General features: G+C 45.4%; 1 protein-coding gene and 1 long non-coding RNA gene across 2 annotated transcripts in view; one reads left to right on the top strand and one right to left on the bottom strand.

The window, feature by feature from the left end:
• The first annotated feature begins 758 nt into the window (after window positions 1-758).
• On the top strand, window positions 759-23,171 carry LOC143807856 (uncharacterized). Its single transcript, XR_013221821.1, has 3 exons — window positions 759-882; window positions 18,442-18,542; window positions 23,065-23,171. It is a non-coding gene; the product is annotated as an uncharacterized LOC143807856 (long non-coding RNA).
• ELOVL4 (ELOVL fatty acid elongase 4) overlaps window positions 6,648-24,656 on the bottom strand; it is a 42,555-nt gene continuing 24,546 nt past the window's right edge. The window contains exons 4-6 of the mRNA XM_077289833.1: window positions 22,962-23,133; window positions 18,408-18,535; window positions 6,648-7,464 (exon numbers count right to left, since the gene is read on the bottom strand). Coding sequence (XP_077145948.1) covers window positions 7,087-7,464; window positions 18,408-18,535; window positions 22,962-23,133 — 678 coding nt within the window. The 3' untranslated portion in view covers window positions 6,648-7,086. The remainder of the gene's footprint in view (window positions 7,465-18,407; window positions 18,536-22,961; window positions 23,134-24,656) is intronic.

Raw genomic sequence — 24,656 nt, 5'->3', positions numbered from 1 at the left:
TTAAAGGGTTATTGTTAGATAGTGCTTGTAGACCAGCAATTTTGCAATTCTCTGCGTATTAAAATTTTCAGCTGACCTTGAGATATCAACAATTTCCTTTTGTTTACAGCTGATTGTATTGGAAACTGACCATTGCTGCTGGACAGCTGAACATGCTCAGTGTAACAAGCTTTTCTTCTGAGCTTGTAAGCAGAGCTTTGAAGCTGATCAGGATGGCTGGAGTTTGCCGTTGGCCAGCTTCAGTACAGTGCTTACAAGCTAGATAACAGGTGGCTGGTCTCCTAGGTAACAAGCTGTAAACAAAAGAAAAAAAAGTTATCGGGGATAGGAAACAAAGGGTGGTTATTAATGGAGCACACTCGGACTGGGTCGCGGTTAGCAGTGGGGTACCACAGGGGTCAGTACTGGGCCCTCTTCTTTTTAACATATTTATTAATGACCTTGTAGGGGGCATACAGAGTACAATTTCAATATTTGCAGATGACACTAAACTCTGCAAGGTAATCAATACAGAGGAGGACACTTATATTAAAGGATGATTTATATAAACTAGAAGCTTGGGCTGATAAATGGCAAATGAGCTTTCATGGGGATAAATGTTAGGTCATGCACTTGGGTAGAAGTAATAAGATGTAAAGTATATAAAAGCTATCACCTGCGCTGTAAAAGTGAAAGTGAAACTAAACACATGACAAATTGCTGCTTGCACTAAAGGAAAAAGAACAGAGGTATGCAAATACACAAGTCCGAGAACAATACAGCAGTAGTCGGTCCAGCAAAGACGTGCAGCTGGGAGGTAGTGTGAGGGCTTTCACCCGCTGCAACTGAACACTCCTTGGAAGCAAGTGTAGCCACGCTGAATCATCACTACAGATCTACTCAGTAAGTGCGTGTGTGCTAAGTATCTCTCTGTTTGAGACATAGTGAAGGTCCCCATTGTGACTGGCACTGCTGTATTGTTCTCGGACTTGTGTATTTGCATACCTCTGTTCTTTTTCCTTTAGTGCAAGCAGCAATTTGTCATGTGTTTAGTTTCACTTTCACTTTTACAGCGCAGGTGATAGCTTTTATATACTTTACACCTTTGTGTTTTATTACCAGCAGGGCTTTACACAGACCCTGTTCCTTCACCAGCAGCTCAGGTTTTTAGATTGTTCCCCCTTTTCTTTTTTTTAATTAGTGTAGCGCCAGTGTGCATTTACTTTAAACTACTATTCAAGAAGTAATAAGATGTATAACTATGTGCTTAATTCTAAAACTCTGGGCAAAACCGTCAATGAAAAAGACCTGGGAGTATGGGTGGATGACAAACTCACATTTAGTGGCCAGTGTCAGGCAGCTGCTACAAAGGCAAATAAAATAATGGGATGCATTCAAAGAGGCATAGATGCTCATGAGGAGAACATAATTTTACCTCTATACAAGTCACTAGTTCGACCACACTTAGAATACTGTGCACAGTTCTGGTTTCCGGTGTATAAGAAAGACATAGCTGAACTGGAGCGGGTGCAGAGAAGAGCGACCAAGGTTATTAGAGGACTGGGGGGTCTGCAATACCAAGATAGGTTATTACACTTGGGGCTATTTAGTTTGGAAAAACAAAGACTAAGGGGTGATCTTATGTTAATGTATAAATATATGAGGGGACAGTACAAAGACCTTACTGATGATCTTCTTAATCATAGACCTGAGACAGGGACAAGGGGGCATCCTCTACGTCTGGAGGAAAGAAGGTTAAAGCATAATAACAGACGCGGATTCTTTACTGTAAGAGCAGTGAGACTATGGAACTCTCTGCCGTATGATGTTGTAATGAGTGATTCATTACTTAAATTTAAGAGGGGACTGGATACCTTTCTTGAAAAGTATAATGTTACAGGGTATATATACTAGATTCCTTGATAGGGCGTTGATCCAGGGAACTAGTCTGATTGCCGTATGTGGAGTCGGGAAGGAATTTTTTCCCCCAATGTGGAGCTTACTCTTTGCCACGTTTTTTTTTTGCCTTCCTCTGGTTCAACATGTTAGGGCATGTTAGGTTAGGCTATGGGTTGAACTAGATGGACTTACAGTCTTCCTTCAACCTTAATAACTATGTTACTATGTTACTATCTAAAGAACAGCTGCTTGTTTTACTAAGCAGTAAAATGCAAAAGTATGGGTTTTTGCAAGCAATATCCGACAATATCCATCTATGGAGGTATTCTGTTCTTGGGCGTCTATGGCAAACATGCATTATGCCCCCTTCTGCACCACAACGCACGCGGAGAGAAATGAGCATTGGTCTCGAATCTGACACCTCATTAGTCAGAACCAAACCACACGCATAATACAGTGTTATCTGGGAGGCATGGTCCTTATACCGCATAAGACAGTAGCTCTATATGAAATGTAGGCAGTCGTATCAAAGCGATGTGTACAGACTGTGCCAGATAATGTGCTCAAACCAACGTAAATCACGAAGATTTCACAATACATAAAAGCAACAAAAAAAAGTGACGTAACCAATCTGTGAACGAAGATGTAGAAAGACCTTCTTCACATCAGTAATGGCAGAATTGCAAAGCTTATGGTGCGCCAACATACAGGCAAAAATGAAAATTATTTTGCACTAGTCTGTGTACGCTTATAGAAAAAGGTGTAATAGTTTTGTATTAAATAGAAATACAAAAGCTAGACTAAAAAAGTGGTGTAAAACAGCCATCAGCCTGAGGCAAAATTACTGAAGAATGGGCGCTGTAGGAGATTGCTAATGATGCCGCATATCAAAACTAGGTATAGTATCGCTGATATTGGGCAAAAGGCCGATTCCAAAAACGGGATATTAAATTGCACAACTCATGTTCAACTCACAAAATTCACATCTTCCAGTGAAAGAAAAAAGTCAAGCAGCAAAAAGAAGAAAAAAAATAATCACAGTGGCCTTTAGGGGCCAAAAACTGACCTCCTCTCCAGCATTTTCTATTTACTAGGTCACATTCTGAGTGTTTCTTTGAAGACCCATGTTTATGTATTCGGTCATCTACCTGGGCAGCTTACTAGTAGTACAAGTTATCAAGCAGGGCTGTTGCAGTACTAGATTGGCTTACAAATTACAAGCAAGTGTATCTGTCCAGTGAATAAGGAGCCGCCATGCGTCTAGGCCAAACTCACTCTGGCCCAGAAGATTCCTAGACTATTTGGGATTCAAAATCGTAACAAAAATGAAAAGAAGTGTCACCATTTTATGACCAATAATTATAGTAGCATTTCTAATGGAAGATGACCAGCCCAGTTAAGGAGTACCAGGGAAACGATTTGCTTACAATTACTGCCCCGGCATAGCACCAGTTCTTGTGTATTGTGTAGTCTAAGGCAAAAAACAAAATGCTATAAGCTAATATATATTGGATGAAAATGGTCCGAAACCACAGATGACAGTGGGACCAGCTGACCAACTGATGTGTACAGAGGTCTCCCAACTCTCCCTCGACAGACTAAGGCTCTGTTCACATGTCCAGTAATCAGTTGCAACGGATCCAGTAGCAATCAGCTAAAAAAATATATCTACATTGCTCAAAAAAATAAAGGGAACACTTAAACAACAGAACATAACTCCAAGTAAATCAAACTTCTGTGAAATCAAACTGTCCACTTAGGAATCAACACTGTTTGACAATCAATTTCACATGCTGTTGTGCAATTGAATGGAATAGACAACAGATGGAAATTATTGGCAATTATCACGACACACTCAATAAAGGAGTGGTTCTACAGGTGGGGACCACAGACCACATCTCAGTACTAATGCTTTCTGGCTGATGTTTTGATCACTTTTGAATGTTGATTGTGCTTTCACACTCGTGGTAGCACGAGACGGACTCTACAACCCACCCAAGTGGCTCAGGTAGTGGAGCTCATCCAGGATGGCACATCAATGCGAGCTGTGGCAAGGTGGTTTGCTGTGTCTGACAGCGTAGTATCCAGAGGCGCTACCAGGAGACAGGCCACTACACCAGGAAAGGTGGAGGGGGCCGTACGAAGGCAACAACCCAGCAGCAGGACCACTATCTCAGCCTTTGTGCAAGGAGGAACAGGAGGAGCACAGCCAGAGCCCTGCAAAATGACCTCCAGCAGGCCACAAATGTGCATGTGTCTGCACAAATGGTTAGAAACTGACTCCATGAGGATGGTCCGAGTGACAGACGTCCACAGATGGGGGTTGTGCTCACAGCCCAACACTGTGCAGGACGCTTGGCATTTGCTACAGAACACCAGGATTGGCAAATTCACCACTGGCGCCCTGTGCTCTTCACAGATTAAAGCAGGTTCACACTGAGCACATGTGACAGACGTGACACAGTCTGGAGATGCCCTGGAGAGCGATCTGCTGCCTGCAACATCCTTCAGCATGACCGGTTTGACAGAGGGTCAGTAATGGTGTGGGGTGGCATTTCTTTGGAGGGCCGCACTGCTCTCCATGTGCTCGCCAGAGGTAGCCTGACTGTCATTAGGTACCGAGATAAGATCCTCAGACCCCTTGTGACACCATATGTTGGTGTGGTTGGCCCTGGGTTCCTCCTAATGCAGGACAATGCCAGACCTCATAGGCTGGAGTGTGTCAGCAGGTCCTACAAGATGAAGGCATTTAAGCTATGGACTGGCCTGCCCGTTCCCCAGACCTGAATCCGATTGAACACATCTGGGACATCATGTCTCGCACCATCCACCAACATCACGTTGCACCACAGACTGTCCAGGAGTTGGCAGATGCTTTAGTCCAGGTCTGGGAGGAGATCCCTCACGAGACCATCCGCCGCCTCATCAGGAGCATGCCCAGGCATTGTAGGGAGGGCATACAGGCACGTGGAGGCCACACACTACTGAGCATCATTTCCTTGTCTTGAGGCATTTCCACTGAAGTTGGATCAGCCTGTAACTTCATTTTCCACTTTGATTTTGAGCATCATTCCAACTCCAGACCTCTGTGGGATATTAGTTGTGATTTAAGTTGATCATTTTTAGGTTTTATTGTTCTCAACACATTCCACTATGTAATGAATAAAGATTTACAACTGGAATATTTCATTCAGTGATATTTAGGATGTGGGATTTTAGTGTTCCCTTTATTTTTTTGAGCAGTCTATATTTCAACTGGATCTGTTATTTGGTTTTTTTTTTAACATTGAAGTCTATGGAAAGCTGATCAGATAAATATAGTCACCAGTTTTCTTTTCATTTGAAACTTATCCAGTAAGCAAAAAACAGATCCATTTCAAATGAAAGAAAAACAGATGGCTGATTAACGCATCGGTTTTCCATAGATTTCAATGTTAAAAAAACAGATTCAGTTGAAATCAGTTTTTTTAGCTGGACAAAAAAAAGTTGCCTCTGCACAACTTTTTTGCTAATGGATTGCTGCTGGATCTGTCCTAACTCATGATCACTGGACAGGAGCCCAAGACAGGAAAAAGAAGAATCACACAGTCCAAAGAAGAATCACACCTGACACTTGATTGAAATGTGAGATAAGCCACTGCCAGAGGTGTCTGGCAACAGCTTTATCCTCTTTATCCATTTGAAAACACAAGACTGCTCAGTTGAGCGCTCATATGTATAGGGGGGAGTTAAGAAAGCTGTTCAATAACCACCGTACCTCATGTCTATGACCTTAGGCTACTTTCACACTTACGTCTTATGGCCTACGTCGCAATGCGTGGTTTTGGAGAAAAAACGCATCCTGCAAAGTTGCCCCGCAGGATGCGTTTTTTCTCCATAGACTTGCATTAGCGACGCATTGCGACGTATGGCCACACGTCGCATCCGTTGTGCAACGGATGCGTCGTGTTTTGGCGGCCGCGACGCACAAAAAAAGTTCAATGTAACGTTTTTCTGTGCAACGGGTCCGCCATTTTTGACCGCGCATGCGCGGCCGAAACTCTGCCCCCTCCGCCCTGGAACTCACAATGGGCAGCGGATGCGTTGTAAAACTGCATCCGCTGCCCACGTTGTGCTGCATTTACCACAACGTCCGTCGGGCCGACGGTTTGCGACGGCACCGTACGGACGGAATTGTGAAAGTAGCCTTAAAGGGATTCCACTTTCAGGAAACGCTCTAAAGCAAACAGAGCAGCCCCAACCTTCCCCAGGTCCGGCATTAGCTCCCCTCCGCTGCTGAAGTAACAGTGCGTTGGCTGCAGCGGTAACATTACGCTGGCAGCGCACAAGACTGCTGTAGCCACTTGCTCGCTGAGCTGAAGGAGATAGCGTGAGTTCCTGAGCTCAGTGATTGGCTACAGAGGTAATGCGCACTCTAGACGCGATGTCAACTCTGCCTCGGAAACAGAGACCCAGGGTGGGGAGTGCAAGTGGAAAACCCCTTTAACATACTTTTTAGTCACCCAAGCAGTAATTGGGGAGAGCGGAATGGGAGTGTGAAGTTGCTTTTTAAAGTCAAGATATTATATGCCACCACCCCCTATATATTTCAGAAAACGTTAGGGAGAAATTGCCTATTTATTTCCCTATGAGTCTGGGTACTGGCTGAGCATGCACTTACCAAACCAGTGTAATTCAGATAGAGGATTTAGAAAAAGGGGATTTGAGCCATTGTGTGGCTCTTTCTGATATCTCCTCCAGATAAATTGCAGGCTCGGGCGGTTTTTTTTGTATTCTAGGAGCAATTAAACATAATAATATTCTCACAGCTAAACACGGAGAATGCGCCATAATATTTTGACATGCTTAACGCAAGAATAGAATGATCCCTTTAGTTCATTTCTCTTGCAGCGGTTTCTGCCTCCTCCTTAATCATCTGAATTACTGGTTATAGGATCCTCCTTGCTGCTACAACATATTATTCAGTAAGAACTCCCTCGCTGTGCACAAGCCAACAGAGGCGGGAATCCCTCCCTGCAGAGAAACCGGAAAAATAGAGCCGTGCTCGCTTGTTCACGGCAGGCTGGAAAGAATAAATTAGGGACATATCAAGCACCGCCAAATAAAAAGAAAATAATACATGAACCTAAACAGCTTTATAGAGCTGGATCAACTGTATACTAATGGGGACGGCTCCCTCAGATCACCAAAGGATAAGGCGTGGGGTAATCACTCTCGCTTTGCTTTACCCTTCCTCCTTTTCCTTCCATGCTCTACTCCCGCTTTGTGGTTCTCATGCTTGAGCACAGCACCATTAGTAACCGCTCCTCCATTCACCACTGACTTTGCATTCGCCATAGACTTTCCATTTATCACGGATTTTCCGTTCACCATAGACTTTCCATTTACTGCAGACTTTCCATGTTGGACATGCTTTCCGCTTCGTGCTGATCCTTTCGGTGTTTTGTATGTCCGGTAGTAGAAATTTGCAAATAGAAAAATGAAGGTGATGGCATATACAATCAGCGCCCAATGCATCCATTTGGGGAAGGGACAATCAATATAGAGAGACAAGGCAGTGTGACCAATAGTGACGTGGAACTGGACCTAGAAACCAAAACCAAAGAACCATTAGATGGGTGACCAATAGTAATTGCATAGCAGTCATACTTCTGAATTGCTCTGTGTGGTCATATTTCTGCAATATGCTGTCTAATAACTATGTGATAAATCAAAATATTTTCTTCTACCTTAATCCCTTCATCCCCCAAGCCTGTTTTCACCTTCACAACCAATCCAAATTTTACAATTCTGACCACTGTTAATTTATGAGGATATAACTCTGGAACACTTCAACGGATCCCACTGATTCTGAGACTGTTTTTTTTCTCTTGACATATTGTATTTCATGATAGTGGTAACATTTCTTCAATATGACTTATTTTTATTTGTGGAAAAAATTAAATTGACAAATTTAGAAACATGTTGCAAAAAAGAAAAAAAAAATGAACATGTAACTTTTTTCACAAAAATGTAAAGCCAACTTTATCTTCACAATGGTAACAGGAGAAAATGGACCCCAAAACTTGTTGTGCAATTTCTCCTGAGCATGGAGATACCCCATATGTAGGGGAAAGCAGGGATTTTTGCGTACTCACCGTAAAATCCTTTTCTCCGAGCCAATCATTGGGGGACACAGGACCATGGGAGTTATGCTGCTGCCGCTAGGAGGACACTAAGTAATACAGAAAGAATAGCTCCTCCCCTGCAGTATACACCCTCCTGCTGGCTCCAAGTGAATCAGTTTGGTAACAAAGCAGTAGGAGCTTAACATTTAACCAGGATGAACTATGTCAAAATCAAGCCAACACAGAAAACCAAAGCTGTTAGGCTAACAGGGTGGGTGCTCTGTCCCCCAATGATTGGCTCGGAGAAAAGGATTTTACCGTGAGTACACAAATATCCCTGTTTCTCCTACGCCTCATTGGGGGACACAGAACCATGGGACGTCCTAAAGCAGTCCCTGGGTGGGGAACAATCAACTGTAATTGCTCCTTGTACCCACAGGTTACAGATGCGGCACAGCCGCCTGCAAAATTAGTCTGCCAACGGTCGCATCTGCCAAGGCCTGAGAATGAATATGGTAATGTTTTGTAAACATACGCAGACTGGAAGAGGTCGCAGCTCAGCAATCTTGTGCTGCCGAAGCTTGGTGCCAGATGGCCCAAGACGCACCCACTGACCGAGTGGAATGAGCCTTAATCCCTGCTGGGACAGGATGACCTCTGACTCGGTAGGACTCCTGAATAGCTGAATTTATCCATTTGGCTATCGTCGCCTTGGAAACGGGAAACCCCTTCCGGGAGCACAAGCAGGGCATCTGACCTGCGGAAGGATGCCGTCCGCGAGACGTACCTCTTGAGAGCTCTCACTAAATCCAGTGTGTGGAGGGCCTTCTTGAAGCGATGTACTGGTGCCGGACAGAGTGACGGTAAAACAATCTCCTGATTGGGATGGAAGGATGAGACAACTTTTGGCAAAAAGGACGGGGATGTTCTCAAAACCACCTTATCCTGATGAAAATTCAGGAACGGAACATGACAGGACAAAGCCGCCAGCTCTGAGACTCGTCTAATGGACGTGACTGCAACCAGATAGGCAACCTTCCATGAAAGAAAGGACAGGGAAACCTCCTGCAGAGGTTCGAAAGGAGCTTCTTGCAAGACTCCGAGGACCAGATTAAGGTCCCAATGGTTCCAACGGCATCTTATAGAGCGGCACCTTATGGGAGACTCCCTGAATGAACGTCTTCACTTGTAATCTGTTGGCAATCCTGCATTGGAAAAGAACAGATAGGGCTGAAATCTGACCTTTGAGAGAACTAAGGGCGAGACCTAAGTTCAAACTGGTTTGTAAAGATACGAGGATGGAATGGAAAATTCAAGAGAACGTCCCTGGTCGTTGCACCAGGAAAAGAAGGTCTTCCAAGAGCGATGATAAATACGCATAAATGTAGGCTTTCTAGCGCTGCTCATGCTAGAGATGACTTCCGGGGAGAAACCTGCCTGGGTTAGAGCCCAGGGACTCAACGGCCATGCCGTCAAACACAGGGCCTCTGAGTTCTGGTGGTAAATGGGGCCCTGTGATAGCAGGTCTGCGCGATTCGGTAATTGCCAGGGAACATCGGCGACTAGTTGAACTAGTTCCGCGTACCACGCCCGGCGCGGCCAATCTGGTGCAATCAGGATTACTGGTACTCGCTCTGCTCTGATCTTCTTGATGACTCTTGGCAGTAAGGGGAGCGGGGGGAAATATGTACAGAAGCCGAAAATGATGCCACGGGAGTACGAGCGCATCTGCCCCGATGGCTGTTGGATCGTGGGACCGAGCTATGAAGTCGGGAACTTGGGAATTTAGCCGTGAGGCCATCAGATCCACGTCCGGAGTTCCCCAACGACAGCAGATCTGGTGGAAGATCTCTGGATGGAGAGACCACTCCCCGGAGTCGAGGCTTTGACGACTGAGGAAATCTGCCTCCCAATTATCCACTCCCGGGATGTGAATCGCAGAAATCATTGAGCGGTTTTCCTTGGCCCAATAGAGAATGTATCCTACCTCGCTTATGGCTCACATGCTGCGGGTTCCCCCCTGTCGGTTGATGTATGCCACTGCAGTGGCATTGTCGGACTGAATCCTGATGGGACGACCCGCCAGGAAGGGGTGGAACTGGAGAAGAGCTAACCTGATTGCCCGAATTTCTAAGATGTTAATCGGAAGGCGCGATTCCTGAAGTGACCAGCGGCCCTGAGCAGTGTGATGTAGGAACACCGTTCCCTAGCCTAGAAGACTGGCATCTGTTGTCACAACTAGCCAATGTACTGGAAGAAAAGACTTCCCTTGATTCAGGGAGGACTTCAATGTCCACCACCTAAGAGACTGACTCGCTGGGGAAGAAAGAACCGAAGGTCGAGGGGGGACGGGTTCCTGTCCCAAACAGCCAGGAGGGCATGCTGTAAGGGACGGAGGTGTAATTGGGCAAATGGAACCGCCTCCATAGCTGCTACCATCCTGCCGAGGACTCTCATACTGAAGCGAAGAGAGTGAGTGCGAGGTTGAGAGAGCTTCTGAGCTTCCCGCTGTAAGGCTGAGATCTTTTTCGTGGGAAGAAGCACCAACCCCTGTGACGAATCCAGTATCATTCCTAGAAAGGAAATTCGCTGAGCCGGTACTGGGGAAGATTTTTTGAAGTTTATCTTCCAACCCAGGCGAGAAAGAGAATCCATTGTGATGTTCACGGCCTCCTTGCAGGTGCGGAAATAGGGGCCTTTGATAAGGATATCGTCTAGATACGGTAGCACCACCACTCCTCGGGTGTGAAGGATGGCTACGGCGGCCGCCATGACCTTGGTGAATACCCTGGGAGCGGTGGCGAGGCCGAAGGGCAAAGCAACAAATTGGAAGTGTTGTTCCTAAACTGCGAAGCGAAGGAACCTCTGGTGAGAGGGGAAAATTGGAATGTGAAGGTACGCGTCCTGGATGTCTATAGATGCCAGGAACTCTCCTTTTTCCATGGAGGCGATGACAGAACGAAGCAATTCCATTGGGAACCGTCGTATCCTGACGAACTTGTTCAGCAGTTTTAAGTCCAGTATGGGCCGTACTGTACCGTCCTTCTTTGGAACAATGAACAGGCTTGAATAAAAACCTTGAAACCTTTCGCTCTGAGGGACTGGGATAATAACCAATAATCTTCTTTTAGAGAGCTTATGGCTTGGAAGAACTCTGATGCCTCTGCCCTAGGAGAAGACAGAAAAATTCTATCTTGTATCTGGAGGACACTAGGTCGCGGACCCATTCGTCGTGAATGACCGAGAGGAACGCGTCGCTGAAGGAAAGCAGGTGGCCGCCTACTTTGAGGGTGTCCCCCGGATACCACCGGGAGTCATTGAGTGGGAGATCTGCCCGGTCTGGACCCCTTGGATCCTGACTGCCTAGGCCTGCCTCTCCATGAAGGGGAAGGTTTGTAAGAAGTCTGGGGACCTCTATCCCTATGCTGTGCCCGGTTGGGTCCGGAAGATGTGGAAGTAGAGGACCAATTTGAGTTGTAACAAAAAAAAACAAACAAAAAAAAAAAAAAAATCGAGACCGAGCCTGCTGTTGCTGGTTCCGAAAGGGTCTCTGTTGTGGGAGAAATTTACTCATCCCTCCAGTGGCGTCGGAAATTAATTGATCGAGTTTTTCGCCAAAAAGGCGACCGCTCTGATATGGTAAAAAAGTAAATTACTTTTTGGAAGCAGAATCCGCACGCCAGTCCCTGAGCCATAAGGACCTCCGAATGGTAATGGCGTTTGCTGCTGCTTGAGAAGCGCAGTCAGCGGCATCCAGAGACGCGGTGACTAGAAAATCCCCAGCTCTGGCTATCTGAGTAGCAAGGTCTGCTACCTCGGGGGGAAGATTGGTATTCAGAGCAGCTGAAGACAAGACCTCAGCCCAATGGGTCATAGCCTTAGCCACCCACGTAGTAGCAAAAGATGGAAAGAGTGCCGCTGCTGAGGCTTCAAAGGCTGAACGAGCCATATTGTCGATCTGACGATCGGTGGGGTTTTTAATCGAGGCGCCCTCTGAGGATAAAATAGATTTAGTAGCTAGGCGCGATACTGGAGGATCTACCAGAGGAGACTGTGACCAATCTTTTCTTAGATCAGGAGCAAAGGGATATTTTGACTCCATGGGCTTTTGCCCTGTGAAGCGTTTATCTGGACGCATCCTATGAGATTCAACGATTTCCTTAAATTCGGGATGATTGGCGAACACTCTGTGAGCCCGCTTGGTCCTCTGGCCAAAGGCCTTTTAAAGGACACAGCATAATCCGTTTTAGATAAAGGTTCCTCATCTAGCTTCAGGACCTTGTTTACTGACTCAATGAGAGAGCCGAGAGTCTCCTGATCGTGTTGAAATTCCTGATCTAGGGATGTGTCAGAATCGTCCTCTGAGACAGGTTCTCTACTAGCCAAGGGAAGGGGAGCAAGAAATGGAACTCTCAGAACCTGATACCCGGTGATGGTCTGGGGACAAGGCATGAGTCCTTTTCCTGGAAGAGGGAGAGCTCCTTGGTAAAGGTACGACCCCTTGTGTACAAGGGGTTCTGATCATCGGAAGCGTTGTCCGTAAGAGTGCCCTTGTTAGAGGAAGGGTCTCGGAACGAGTCTAACGCTTTGGCCAGGGATGCCATAGACCGGGTAAGGGAGGTAGCCCACTCAGGGGGACTAGGCTCACTAGGTTCGGTATCAGTAACAGGTGGTTCCTGAGCAGTCACCGGTTCACAAGCTGAGCATAACTCAGTATTGTGACCCCGGGGTAGAGATATCTTACAAGAGGTACAAGCAGCAAAAAACAGTGTGGGTTTTCCCAGACTTTTTGTTAGGCTTTGATTGAGACAGTGTAGCCTTGAGGAGAGCACTTACTAGCAGGGGAAGGGTTAAGCTATGTTTCTGCAGCTTTCCCAGTTCCTGTGTCTTGAGTCCCTGGGGGAGGTCCGCAATGTCCACAGAAATCGCTCCCTGAAGCTGTGATTCAAAACGCTGGAGCAGCGCTGCAGCATCAGCCTGTGTGGTGTCAAAAGACAGCTGCCGAGATCAGGAAGAGAAGGTGTTTCTCGAAGAACGAGAAGTGCCAGAGAGTGGGTGGCGGTAACTGCCGGTGGGCGGAGTCAACGTTCCGGCCTGGAAGAGGGAAAAGCCGGGGGCTAAATTTTAAGCTTGCGGTTGCGGCCTGTAGCGCTGCTACCGCTATTTCTGCGACATGACGCATGGACCCGGGCTTTAAGGTATCTGCAGACCTCCCTTATCCCAGGGACCAGGACCCCCCAGCACCTCGGCCCCGCAGGTGTACTCACAGTAGATGCGGTGGGCCGGTGCTCAATCCACCGTCGCCATAGTCAGGGAGGGGGTGTAGAGCTTCTTCCTCCTTACATCATCCGCTTTAACAGTGGTGATGCAGTGGGGGGCTGCATGGACACCATAAACATCATGTCTGGCTATGCACCTGGCTCCAGGAGAGGTAAATGGAGGGCTACTCCATGTAGGTGCCTTCTATGGAGGGGGGAGATCGGAACGCGAAGGAACCGTCGCCCGTAAAGTGAGCTCAGGGCTGGCATCCAACAGTGCAGGAAAGGTTACGGGGAGGGATGCTCCGCGTTCTTGCCTGTTGATGGTTCGGGGGAGATCGGAACCTGGAAAGAGTCCGTCGCCCCCATTCGCTCCGTTAAGGGAAAAATAGAATAAAAATAAAAACGGTGGGGTCTGAAAGCAGACCCAAGTGCCTCCTACAGACACTAAGCAAGAACTGGTTCACTTGGAGCCAGCAGGAGGGTGTATACTGCAGGGGAGGAGCTATTCTTTCTGTATTACTTAGTGTCCTCCTAGTGGCAGCAGCATAACACCCATGGTCCTGTGTCCCCCAATGAGGCGTAGGAGAAACTACTGCTTAGATGCATGGCAGGGTTCAGAAACGAAGGAGCGCCCATTTGACTTTTCAAATGTAAAATTGGCTGGAATATAATTAGCAGACACCATATTGCCTCTACAGAACCTCTGATGGTGCCACTTGTGAGGGGTTTCCACTGTTTAGGAACATTTTGGAAACTAGACGCTTCAGGGAACTTATCTAGATGTGTAGTGAGTACCTTGAACCCATATGTGTTTCACAGATGTTTATAACGTTGAGCCGAGAAAATAAAAATCACATTTTTTCCCTCAAAAAAATGTTCTTTTAGCCCTCAAGTTTGCATTTTCACAAGGGTAACAGGAGGAAATTGACCCCAAAATTTGTTGTGCAATTTCTCCTGAGTATGCCGATACCCTATATGTGGGGGAAAACTACCGTTTTGGCACACAGCAGGGCTCAGAAAGGAAGGAGTGACATTTTGTAACACAGATTTTGATGGAATGGTCTGAGGGTGTCATGCCGCGTTTTGAGAACCCCTGATGTGCGTAAACAGTGGAAATCCCCCACAAGTAACCCCATCTTGAAAACTAGACCCCTTAATGAATTTATCTAGATGAGTGGTGAGCACCTTGAACCCACGTGTGCTTCACAAAATTTTACAAAGTTGAACTGTGAAAATGAAAATATATAAATACACCGTATTTTTCCCACAAAAATTTTGTTTTAGCTCCAATTTCTTTCCTTTTTTGACAAGGACTGCAGGAGAAAATGGACACCAAAATTTGCTCACAGGACCAGCTAGTGACAACAATGATAAGCTACTGGTGCTAAAACAATCAATCAATGTAGATTTAGGCATTGTTGAAATCTGTGTTTTAACCCCTACTTCATGCAGTCCTCAGATTACAAAGCAAAAGCCTGCTGACAGGATAACCCATTGAAAGGGAATCTGCAAACAACATTTATGACCTAATCACAGCACAGGTGATAAATGTATGATCACTTGTGATCACGCATTTAAGGTACCTTCACACTGAACGATATCGCTAGCGATCTGTGACGTTGCAGCGTCCTGGCTAGCGATATTGTTGAGTTTGACATGCAGCAGCGATCAGGATCCTGCTGTGCCATCGTTGGTCGGAGCAGAAAGTCCAGAACTTTATTTCGTCGCTGGACTCCCGCAGACATCGCTGAATCGGTGTGTGTGTGACGCCGATTCAGCGATGTCTTCACTGGTAACCAGGGTAAACATCGGGTTACTAAGCGCAGGGCCGCACTTAGTAACCCGATGTTTACCCTGGTTACCAGTGTAAATGTAAAAAAACCCAAACACTACATACTTACATTCCGGTGTCTGTCCCCCGGCGCTGTGCTTTCCTGCACTGTCAGCGCCGGCCAGCCGTAAAGCAGATTACAGCGGTGACGTCACCGCTGTGCTTTCCGGCCGGCGCTCACAGTCAGTGCAGGAAAGCACTGGGGGACAGACACCGGAATGTAAGTATGTAGTGTTTTTTTTTTTTTACATTAGCACTGGTAACCAGGGTAAACATCGGGTTACTAAGCGCGGCCCTGCGCTTAGTAACCTGATGTTTACCCTGGTTACCCGGGGACCGGCATCGTTGGTCGCTGGAGAGATGTCTGTGTGACAGCTCTCCAGCGACCACACAACGACGAAACAGCGACGCTGCAGCGATCGGCATCGTTGTCTAGATCGCTGCAGCGTCGCTAAATGTGACGGTACCTTTAGTCTTCACAGGGTACATATGGGACCTTCCTTCTCGGGATTGGTGGGGCTCCTAGCGATCATACATTTACATTATGAAAATTGACAACCAATTCTATTAGTTCTCATACAGTCATGGCCGAAAGTGTTGGCTCCCTTTAAATTGTTCCAGAAAATGAAGTTCGGTAATTATTGCAATCATATATGTTTTGTTATACACGTTTATTTCCTTTGAGTGTACTGCAACTACACACAAGAGAAAAATATGCAAATTAAACAAAGTTACACAAAATCCCAATAAGGTCCTGACAAAATTGTTGGCACCTTTCCAAAATTGCGGGTAAACAACTTTGTTTCAAGCTTGTGATGGTAGTTCAAACTCACTCGTATCAAATAACAGGTGTCGACAATAAGAAAACCACACCAGGATAAAGATAAAAACGGGATAAGTTGACTCAATCTTTGCCTTGTGTAAAGGTACCTTCACACTAAGCGACTTTGCAGCGAGAACGACGACGATCCGTGACGTTGCAGCGTCCTGGATAGCGATCTCGTTGTGTTTGACACGCAGCAGCGATCTGGATCCCGCTGTGATATCGCTGGTCGGAGCTAGAAGCCCAGAACTTTATTTCGTCGCTTGATCACCCGCTGTCATCGCTGGATCGGCGTGTGTGACGCCGATCCAGCGATGTGTTCACTTGTAACCAGGGTAAACATCGGGTTACTAAGTGCAGGGCCGCGATTAGTAACCCGATATTTACCCTGGTTACCATTGTAAAAGTAAAAAAAAAAAAAAAACACTACATACTCACCTTCTGATGTCTGTCACGTCCCCCGGCGTCCACATGGTTACGAGCTGCTGCCGAGAACTTCCTGCACTGACTGTGTCAGCGCCGGCCATAAAGCAGAGCACAGCGGTGACGTCACCGCTGTGCTCTACTTTACTGCCGGCGCTCAGTCAGTGCAGGAAGCTCTGAGCAGCAGCGCGTAACCCTGTGGACGCCGGGGGATGTGACAGACATCAGAAGGTGAGTACTGTATGTAGTGCTTTTTTTTTTTACTTTTACAATGGTAACCAGGGTAAATATCGGGTTACTAAGCGCAGCCCTGCGCTTAGTAACCCGATATTTACCCTGGTTACCCTGGTGCTGCAGGGGGACTTCGGCATCGTTGAAGACAGTTTCAACGATGCCGAAGTCGTTCCCCTGATCGTTGGTCGCTGGAGAGAGCTGTCTGTGTGACAGCTCCCCAGCGACCTAAACAGCGACGCTGCAGCGATCGGCTCGTTGTCTATGTCGCTGAGTGTGACGGTACCTTTAGCGTGAATAATCAGCCTACATTTGAATGAAAAGAAACGCTATGGCATGAGGCCCAGGAGGACCCCACTGCTGACACAGACATAAAAAATTCTAGACTGCAGTATGCGAAAATGTATGCGAGTATGCCAAAATCCATCTGGGAAAGCGTCTTGTGGACAGGTGAGATCAAGATAGAGCTTTTTGTTAAAGCACATAATTCTATTGTTTACCCAAAATGGAATAAGGCCTACAAAAAAAAGAACACAGTAGCCACAGTGAAATATGATGTAGGTTCAAAGATGGTTTGGGGTTGTTTGCTGCCTCTGGCAGCGGGTGCCTTGATTGTGTTTCAGGCATCTAGAAATCTGAAGTTCGCATAGTGCCCAGAGTCAGAAAGCTGGGTTTGCATCCTAGCTCAAGGTGTCTTCCAGCAGAACAATGACCCCCAATCATACTTCAAGAAGCACCTAGAAATGGATGGAAACAAAGTGATGGAGAGTTCTGAAGTGGGCATCAATGAGTCTGGATCTAAATCCCATTGAACACCTATGAAGAGATCTTAAAATTACTGTTCGGAGAAAGCACCCTTCAAATATGAGAGACCTGGAGCAGTTTGCAATAGAAGAGTGGTCCAAAATACCAGTTGAGAGGTGTAAGAAGCTAGTTGATCTTCATAGGAAGCAATTGATTGCAGTTATCTATTCCAAAGGGTGTGCAACCAACTTAAGTGGAGGGTGCCAACAATTTTATCAGGCCCATTTTGGGAGGGGGGGGGGGGGGGGGTTGTGTGAAATGATGTCCAATTTGCCTTTTGTCTGTATTTTTGTGCTGTTCCAATACATGCGAAGGAAATAAAACTGTGTAACAAAACATGTGTAACTGTAATAACTTTCTAGGAAAAATACTTCATTTTCTAGAACAATTTCATGGGTGCCAATACTTTCGACCATGATTGTACATATTAAAACCCACAACTCCCATATTCATCTGAACAGTGGTAACCTTTCTTGCACTTATGAGTTCAAGGTGATGTCCATCTTTTTGTGATGGTCCCCTTATTAGGGACAGTATAATATAAGTAGTTTTGCAAGACCTAGTCCATTGGTCAAATCAGTAATCTGTTTTTGCTGGCCGGGCGTCCTGATAAGCACCTTTTACCTGACGGAGTCCATGGCTCTTTATTAGCTGGCCTGTAACCACGTCACATCTGCATCAAGCCGCAATGATGACGTTGCGCCAGGCTGGATAATCAGGTAATAAGTGGTTCTCAGGGCTCCTGTCTGGGTGGCTGAGTACCAAGTCCAGTGAATGGAGTTGGACCAACTCTAACGTAGCACTGTAGCACTGCTGGAGCAGACTTGGAGAAATGGTATGGCCACCATGGCAATTTATGCAGGTATAAAAACCTCCTTTTATACATAAGGCAGTTACCAATAATAAAAAATCCTGAGAGGTTAAAGTTAGAAACCTCTAGTAGAAATCAGTAGTCCAAGCTTAGAGGTAGAAAACCTACAGACAAGTTTCCAATACTAACGGAATATCCTTTTACAGATTTTTTTTTAAATGAATAATTTATATTTTACCAGTTGTAAAATTGTCAAGTATCGTTTCCACCAGAGATACTTCTGAAGATGCGGACCACAGGCAGCTAAGCCATAATACAAGTACATCACAACATGGATCAAGGCGTTCATATGTGCACCAAAGAAGGCTGGAAGGTAATAAGACACAAAAATGTATCAGAGACCACAAAGTCATGTAAAAGTACAATCACGTCACCTCATTAAGACACAGCACATAATAGTTACATGACAAACTCTGAACACAAGATTTACGGCTATTTAGCTACTCCTGAAGTAATGGACTGGTGCATTTATCTTATAGTGAACTTGTCACCAGGTTTGGCCGACATAAGATACGGCCATCACCTTTCAGGACTGACATACAGCATTCTATAAGCCCTTAAAGGTCTCTTCTCGGCCAAACCTGTGACAAGTTCACTTTAAACACAGTGTCAAGTATATGCTCACCATGCTCGGGTATATCTTATTACCGCCAAATACACTTATAAAAAAGAGATTAGGACAAATGGACCAAAGATAATGTTCAATCTGTATACACAACTGTCATGGCAAAGCGCATAAGATGGTCACAATGTTTAAGGGAATCTGTCAGGTGAGTCACTGATCAAATCTTGGTTGCACGATTATGCCAGGTATGTTTTGCTCTGAACGCCTTCCAGAGAAGTTACAGTTAGAAGATCCAGCAGGGGAACACAAGCAGAGAAGTAACTAGGCCGGCACTCACCTCCTGCCAGCTTCACCCCCTCACATCTACAGGTGATTGGCTGATCTATGTGTACACATGGAGACCCCCACATCACCAGTAGCGGAACGTGAAGCCGGGTCTTCTAACTAGGTTTTCTCTGAAATGCTGGAGTGTTGTGGAGAGAAATACACCTGAGCCTGGCTCGGATTCATGCTGCCCGCGGTTTGTGTAGCATGAGCTGCCTGACATGTTCCTTTTAAACCGGCAGGTGTAACTCTACAGCTGGATGCCAAACACAGATGTATCGGCCAATGCTTCTTAGACGGAGCGGGCGTCACTCGTAAGAATCTCCTATTTTGTTGGCGCACACTGGGGAGACAGTTACTACAGAAGGGATTATAAGCAGCACAGGCCTTTCTCTGGCTGCAGGAAACTATAGTTTAGCAACATGATTGACTCTTTTTCTTCCTACATTAATGTTTTTCCCTGGAGTCAGACGACAAAGGAAAGATTCATACATCGAGTGACATTTTTAATTTTGCATGGTGTATAATTAGTGGTGAGGATTTGGCTTCTTAGACTATGTTCACATGCTTTTGCTGCTGTTTTATGCAAATTTTAAGCTGTGTTTTACAGTAGCAGCAAAGTCTATGAGCTTTCAGAAAACTCACGCACACACATTGGGGTTTTCCCTGACTGATATTGAAACCTGCTGCGTTTTTGCAAACAGCATGGCACTTCATTCAGCATTTTTTCTCCCATAAAAAGCAATAAGTACAAAACTGCAGAAAAAAACACAGGTATCAGGTTTTTCTGTGCTTTTGTTTTTTGGTGCAAAAATCTCAAGTAGTTATTTTTTTTATGCACTAATCTTTATCAGCATGCCCAAATGTACCTGATAAGAACGAAGCAAGGAAAAACACAGGAAATATGCAGCAAAAAATAGGAACATCACCAGTGTGTGTATGCACGCTTCCCTGACCAGCAGACAAATGGCCTCCCAGATAATAAGCAAAAAAATATATATACACACACTGCTCAAAAAATACAGGGCACACTTAAACCGCAGAATATAACTCAAAGTAAATCAAACTTCTGTGAAATCAAACTGTCCACTTAGGAAGAAACACTGTTTGACAATCAATTTCACATGCGGTTTTGCAAATGGAATAGACAACAGATGGAAATTATTGGCAATCATCAAGACACACAAAGGAGTGGTTCTGCATGTGGGGACCACAGACCACATCTTAGTACCAAGGATTTCTGGCTAATGTTTTGGTTACTTGAATGTTGGTTGTGCTTTCACACTCGTGGTAGCATGAGACGGACTCTACAACCCACACAAGTGGCTCAGGTAGTGCAGCTCATCCAGGATGGCACACCAATGCGAGCTGTGGCAAGAAGGTTTGCTGTGTCTGTCAGCATACTGTCCAGAGGCTGGAGGCACTACCAGGAGACAGGCCAGTGCACCAGGAGAGGTGGAGGGGCCGTAGGAGGACAACAACCCAGCAGCAGGACCACTACCTCAGCCTTTGAGCAAGGAGGAACAGGAGGAGCACTGCCAGAGCCCTGCAAAATAACCTCCAGCAGGTCACAAATATGCATGTTTCTGCGCAAAACGGTTAGAACCCGACTCCATGAGGATGGTCTGAGTTCCCGACATCCACAGATGGGGGTTGTGCTCACAGCCCAACACCATGCAGGACGCTTGGCATTTGCCACAGAACACCAGGATTGGCAAATTCGCCAATGGCGCCCTGTGCTCTTCACAGATGAAAGCAGGTTCACACTGAGCACATGTGACAGACATGACAGAGTCTGGAGACACAGTGGAGAGCGATCTGCTGCCTGCAACATCCTTCAGCATGACGGTGTCATTATTCCGGGTTTTCTAAGTCACCTTGTGAATGATTTTGCCCTTTGTTAAGATGGAGTTTGCTGTTTTTGTCTGCCCTACTTCCTGTTCATTTGTTTAAAACCCGGGTCAGGTGTCAGCCTCTTTTTGCTGGAGTATTCTGATTCTGTTCTCCTTCAGCTCAGCTGCTGGTTCTGAGTGTGTCTCTACCTCTGGGTCCAGACATTTCCTGCATATGTAAGCTACACTCTCTATGTTATCACTAGTCTGTTGACTTGGAACTTAACACTCGGTTCACTGCTTCTGGTAAGAACTGTGTTTTTGGAACTTTGTTTCGGGACTGTGTGTTGCTATTTAATCCTTCATTTACTCCCCCCGGTGGGAGCTTTTGGAAACAACACCAGTATAATACTTTAAGGTGAACCTGTTTCTGAACTTACCTGTGTTTATGCCACATCTGGGATCAACTTGTGAACTAGTTTCTGGACTTACCCGTGTTCAATCACACCTGGGATGAACTTGTGGACTTGTTCTGGACTTCCCTGTGTTTACTTCATACCTGGATTTGACTCTTTCTGTGCCGACAGTGTTTGGATCTGCACCACGTCACCTCTATCACACTCACCTTGCTGAGTTCTCTGCCTTAAGAACTCCGCCGATTTGCTGTATATATTTCAAGGACTCGTTTCATTTCAGGACACTGTGGGTTATCAGTATATTGTTTTGGGTGTCATTGCTGTTGTACAAATACACTATTTGCACTAAAGAAACCCGTCTCTGTCTGTTCATTGCCCCATGCTATCAGAATCCTTGAGTTCCTACAATAGTATTACAGACGGGTTTGGCAGTGGGTCAGTAATGGTGTGGGGTGGCATTTCTTTGGAGGGCCACACAGTCCTCCATGTGCTCACCAGAGGTAGCCTGACTGTCTTTAGGTACCGAGATGAGATCCTCAGACACCTTGTGAGACCATATGCTGGTGCGGTTGGCCCTGGGTTCCTCCTAATCCAGGACAATGTCAGACCTCATGTGGCTGGAATGTGTCAGCAGTTCCTGCAAGATGAAGGCACTGAAGCTATGGACTGGTAGACCCATTCCGCAGACCTGAATCCGATTGAACACATCTGGGACACCATGTCTTGCACCATCCACCAACGTCTCGTTGCACCACAGACTGTCCAGGAGTTGGCGGATGCTTTAGTCCAGGTCTGGGAGGAGATCCCTCACGAGACCATCCGCCGCATCATCAGGAGCATGCCCAGGCGTTGTATGGAGGTCACACAGGCACGTGGAGGCCACACACACTACTGAGCATCATTTCTTGTGTTGCTGAATTTCCACTGAAGTTGGATCAGCCTGTAACTTAATTTTCCACTGATTTTGAGCATCATTCCAACTCCAGACCTCGGTGGAATATTAGTGGTGATTTATGTTGATCGTTTTTAGGTTTTATTGTTCTCAACACATTCCACTATGTAATGAATAAAGATTACAACTGGAATATCTCAGTGATATCTAGGATGTGGAATTTTAGTATTCCCTTTATTTTTTTTTTGAGCAGGGTATATTGCCCCTTACATGGGTGAAACCTCAATCACATTCAGATAATTAAGTATAATATTTCACGTAAACACCCCAAATAATAAATATGCCAAATATAAGGGAATCGGTGCAGACTGATTTTCAGGACCCAGCCTAGCAGCTAGGTCGGTTATTTCTGGACGGGAGAAACACCTCCTATCTTCAGGCATCCGCAGCTCGTCTTTTGATTAGCTGACCTTGTGTGACATCACATGTGTGTCAAGCTGCAATGATGATGTCGCACCAAGTTGCTTAATCAGAAGAAGAGCTGCGGATGCCAGAATGTGATTCTCAGGACTCCCTTTCAGTGGTCACAAATTACTGACCGGGTTGGTGAACTGGGTCGTGCGAATCAATAGTCACCACCTCGGATAATAAACATACCCAACTAAAACAAGGAAAAATGTAAGAGAATAAAATGGATACTTACATTGTCCCCCAGCGACCCATTTGATTCCAATCCACCACAAGGTAAACATTGTACAGTGATGATATACATGCAGAAAACTGATCTGATTAAACTTTTTTCTCAGAATGAAAAACACTGTATCAAAGTATTCGACTCCTTTAGAGACATAATACCACCACAGGGCAGAGGCTACCTGAAAGAAAACAAGAGGACCAAAATAAATGTTAGAGGTAGGAGAAAGAGTATATAGTATTATATGTATTTTGTAAAGTTAAAAGGTGTTGTCCACTACTTGGACAACCCCTAATTAATGTCTGTTTGCCCCCAGTAAAACAACAACACTATGTGCGCAGTCGTAATAAAAAAAGCAGACAGCAACGCACAGATTGGCTGGCGGTCCTCATCACCTGTGATTGATCGCTGTATAGATATATATGAAGCTCTTGCAGTCAGGTTGGAAGAGTCATCAGCCAGTCTGTGTATTGCGGTCCCATTTATACGGCTATCTGGCTGCACCATTATACTTACCGCCAGTGCTGGCAGAGTTCCAGCAGTACTGGCACTGGCTCTCCCGGGGATCGCGTGGCATTATGTTTTTCGCTACATTCCTGCAAGTATGTGCAGGAACACACAGTTTCTAAGAAATACTGGCGAGAGGTCCGCTTTAATGGAGCAAAATTTGCTATTGTGTGTAGTATTAAATAGCGCAGCAGGCTACATTACCCTAGGAATTAAAAACCAAGTTGGCAGGAGTCCAAGGGTGACCTTTGGATGTCTGCTGCAAATCCATCCATGTGGATTAACACCAGGATTAGCCCCATTGTCATTCACGGGCTATTTTATGCAGAATCTGTAGGAAACAAATAGCACTTTGCTTGTTTCCATGGACAGTTTATCGCCACAGAGGCAAAAATAATCCACAGTGAAAATTCCTGATCCATATTAAAGTGGATGTATGGGATGCAGATTTCGTGGTTAGGTTCAAAATCGGTGCCAAAACCTGCATGAGATCCAACCTGTCTGCACAGATCCCTTGTTTGTCACACAGATAACATGTTGTCACATATTTGCACAACTGCGGACTCCAAGTATGTCACAAGATACTTTTATTTTCGCTATAACAATCTAGATTGAATCTAGCCTGAACAGAGTCTGAGCTATTTACTATCAATTTCAGGCGGTTGTATAACAGCAACTAGAATATTTGAGAATTATAAAATAAAAAATAAGCCACTTACTAGACATAGGACATCTTTATATTTCCTCCACTCCCTAGCACTGGATAGCAGAACTAATCAGAGAAGTATGACAATGGAAATGGAGAAAGGTTTATTCCCGGCTCTGTTCACATGTCCAGTAATCTATTTCTTTATCTCACTTATATAGCGCCATTAATTCCACAGCGCTTCCATCAGATCAAATCAGTTAGAATGAATCCAGCAGTGAAGATACAACTTTTTGTCCGGCTAAATTTGATTTCAACTGGATATGCATTTTTTTTTTTTTTTTTTTTTTTTTAACAGTCTATGGAAAACAGATCCGTTAAATAACTATCAGTTTTGTTCCATTTGAAACTGATCCACTAAGCAAAAAAAGATAATTTTAATGATGAAAGAACGTACTTGGATAATGTGTTATCCGGCCATGCTCGGGTGTTCTCTGATTACCTTGGGCGTGCTCGGATAGTATATTAGAGTCCCAGCGACTGCGTGTTTT

Source organism: Ranitomeya variabilis, chromosome 2 (assembly GCF_051348905.1).
Source record: "Ranitomeya variabilis isolate aRanVar5 chromosome 2, aRanVar5.hap1, whole genome shotgun sequence".
Classification (NCBI taxonomy): domain Eukaryota; kingdom Metazoa; phylum Chordata; class Amphibia; order Anura; family Dendrobatidae; genus Ranitomeya; species Ranitomeya variabilis.
The sequence above is the reverse complement of the archived record's forward strand: the minus strand, read 5'-3'. Positions and strand labels throughout refer to the sequence as shown.